General features: G+C 54.6%; 1 protein-coding gene across 1 annotated transcript; it reads left to right on the forward strand.

The window, feature by feature from the left end:
- Positions 1-1,291: 1,291 nt before the first annotated feature.
- Positions 1,292-2,146, forward strand: GNI_060260 (UbiE family methyltransferase; the record flags this gene model as incomplete). The annotated part of the gene is made up of 1 exon (XM_011136204.1): positions 1,292-2,146. One exon carries the CDS (start codon positions 1,292-1,294, stop codon positions 2,144-2,146), a length of 855 nt encoding a protein of 284 aa, XP_011134506.1.
- Between the last annotated feature and the right edge of the window lie 97 nt (positions 2,147-2,243).

Genomic DNA, 2,243 nt, shown 5'->3' on the forward strand with positions numbered 1-2,243 from the left:
GCTGGTCTCTGTAGCCTCGCCGTCAAGCGCTCTGCAGCGCTATGTCTATCCGCCCGAGACGACGTCCGACCGGCCCTGGGACTTTTTGCAAACGCGTAACCCATTCAGCCCGGAGACCCGAGTCCAACTCAACTGGCGGTATCGGCATGGACCTGTTGGGCTGTCTGAGGTTACGGAGCAATACCACCCGAAGCTAGCCTCACGGAGGAGGGCCGCGAGCAGCAGCATGCCGTGGGAGGCCACGAAGCGAGTCGGGCCGAAGAGAGGCCCATGCGAGTCGCCGGACGTTGGGACGGCGAGGAGCCTTTACGCGTTGGTGAGAGGATAGCGGTTGAAGTCCGCCCAGACAAGCAAGATGGCGTGAAAGCGCCCCAGGGGGAAGATGCCGAATGCTTCCCTGGGAGATGAGCCGGTGTTAGGCTGCGACGGGGTGAGTGGAGTCAAGTCTACTGCTTGCTGCCGCGTAGCGAGTGCCTGAGGGGCTGACCGGCCCCGCGAGTACCGTGGGTTTCAGAGAATCCGGCGTGAACTGGTGCCACCGGCCGCATGCCAGTAGGGAGCCCGACTGATGACGGAGAGAGTGACTGTCGGAGGCGCAGTTGACGACGACGACGTCAACTGCGGAGTACGCGGGGAGTGGCTGTCGAGGCTGTCGGACCGCAATGCCCGCCGGTGAGTTAGCCACGAAGAGAGTGGGCCAAGCGACGGTACGACAGAGTAAGTCGGTAGCTGGTTGCACCCGTCGTAATGACTGGGCGTAGAAGCGGAAGACGGAGGGCCGTAGTCGCTGGCGGGATGCCATGCGAGCTTTGAGTGCATGAAGGAAGTAAGCCCCAGCCCAGCTGGCGGGTTGAGGGACTTTTTACGAACTCGTAACCCATGGCCCGCAGGCCCGAAAACAGCTCACTGCTGTTTTCGTCTCACCCACTGAGACACCGGACCCACCGGACATAATTTTGTGAAGGGAGCGGATTGTCACGTACCACACGAGGGGATCCGTCCTCGCGCAGGCGAGGCAGAACAGTCGGAAGAGGTTGTGGGCGCGTAAGGATTTAGTAACTCGTGGGTGTCGCGCGTGCATGCCAGGTTCTCTTTTCTGTCAACGTCTGTCGTCCTTGGGAGACCGCACATGCCTGCGGTCTCCAAGGACGACCGACGTTTATTTTGCAGTAGCGCCTATTTTTGATGATGTCGGATCAGGACCAGATCGAGATTCAGGACAAGATCGAGATTCAGGGCCAGACCCGTAAGGGGGCGGATTGGTTGTCAGCAAGAAAATAATAATGGAGAGATGAAGGCGCCTGTTTGCCAAGCGTATTACGCACAGGGGTTTGACGAGGCCGTGTGTCACACGCATTGTTGGCGCACGGCCGAGAACTGTGCGGATTATGTGCTTCCGTTAATGAAGCCTTGGTTCAAAGTGCTGGATGTCGGCTTTGGACCGGGTACGATAACGTGCGGCTTGGCGGCGTACGTTCCAGAGGGGTCGGTTGTAGGTATTGAGCCCATGGATGAGTTGATTAGTATAGCGGAGACGAATAAGACGAAGATGGGTGTGAAGAATGTGGAGTTTTTGAAGGGATCGTGCTACAGCATTTGTTTCGATGATAATACGTTCGATTTGGTCCACGCTCACCAAGTTCTATTACACCTGGAAGATCCCGTCCTTGCATTGAAAGAAATGTTGAGGGTTGTTAAACCTGATGGATACGTGTGTGTGAGAGAAGCGGACCTTGACATGATCACCATCTACCCGGAAGCTGCCCCGCTCAAGTTCTTTTTCACTCACTGGCGGTGCCACTCTAAGACTCAGATGGGCCGACAGCTAAAGAAATTGGCCATGGACGCAGGCTTTACCAAGATTGATGGCTCTATATCCCAGTTATTTGTATCGAGCGATACTGAGAGAGCGTGGTTCTACGATTTGTACACCAACAGGGTCAAAGATTCCAAAGAAGCGGCTGCAGCACACACGATTGCTGTTACAGAAGATGGAACACAATATAATAGCACACACGATTGCAAGCTCAAGGAAGACACAGAACGAATGAAACAGAAAGTCATTACATGCCTCGAGGAATTCAAGAGCAATAAGGCCGCCTGGGCCGCTCTTCCAAACTGGCAAATCGTTTGTCAAAAATCGTGATCTTTTTGTAACAGTGCTTAGAAATCAATTTTTTCGTTATCTTGTGTTCAAAAGGAGGATTTCGAATTCCGTAGAACGAGGTAAAGAACACAGGTTC

This window comes from Gregarina niphandrodes (genome assembly GCF_000223845.1).
Source record: "Gregarina niphandrodes unplaced genomic scaffold scaffold00009, whole genome shotgun sequence".
Lineage (NCBI taxonomy): Eukaryota > Apicomplexa > Conoidasida > Eugregarinorida > Gregarinidae > Gregarina > Gregarina niphandrodes.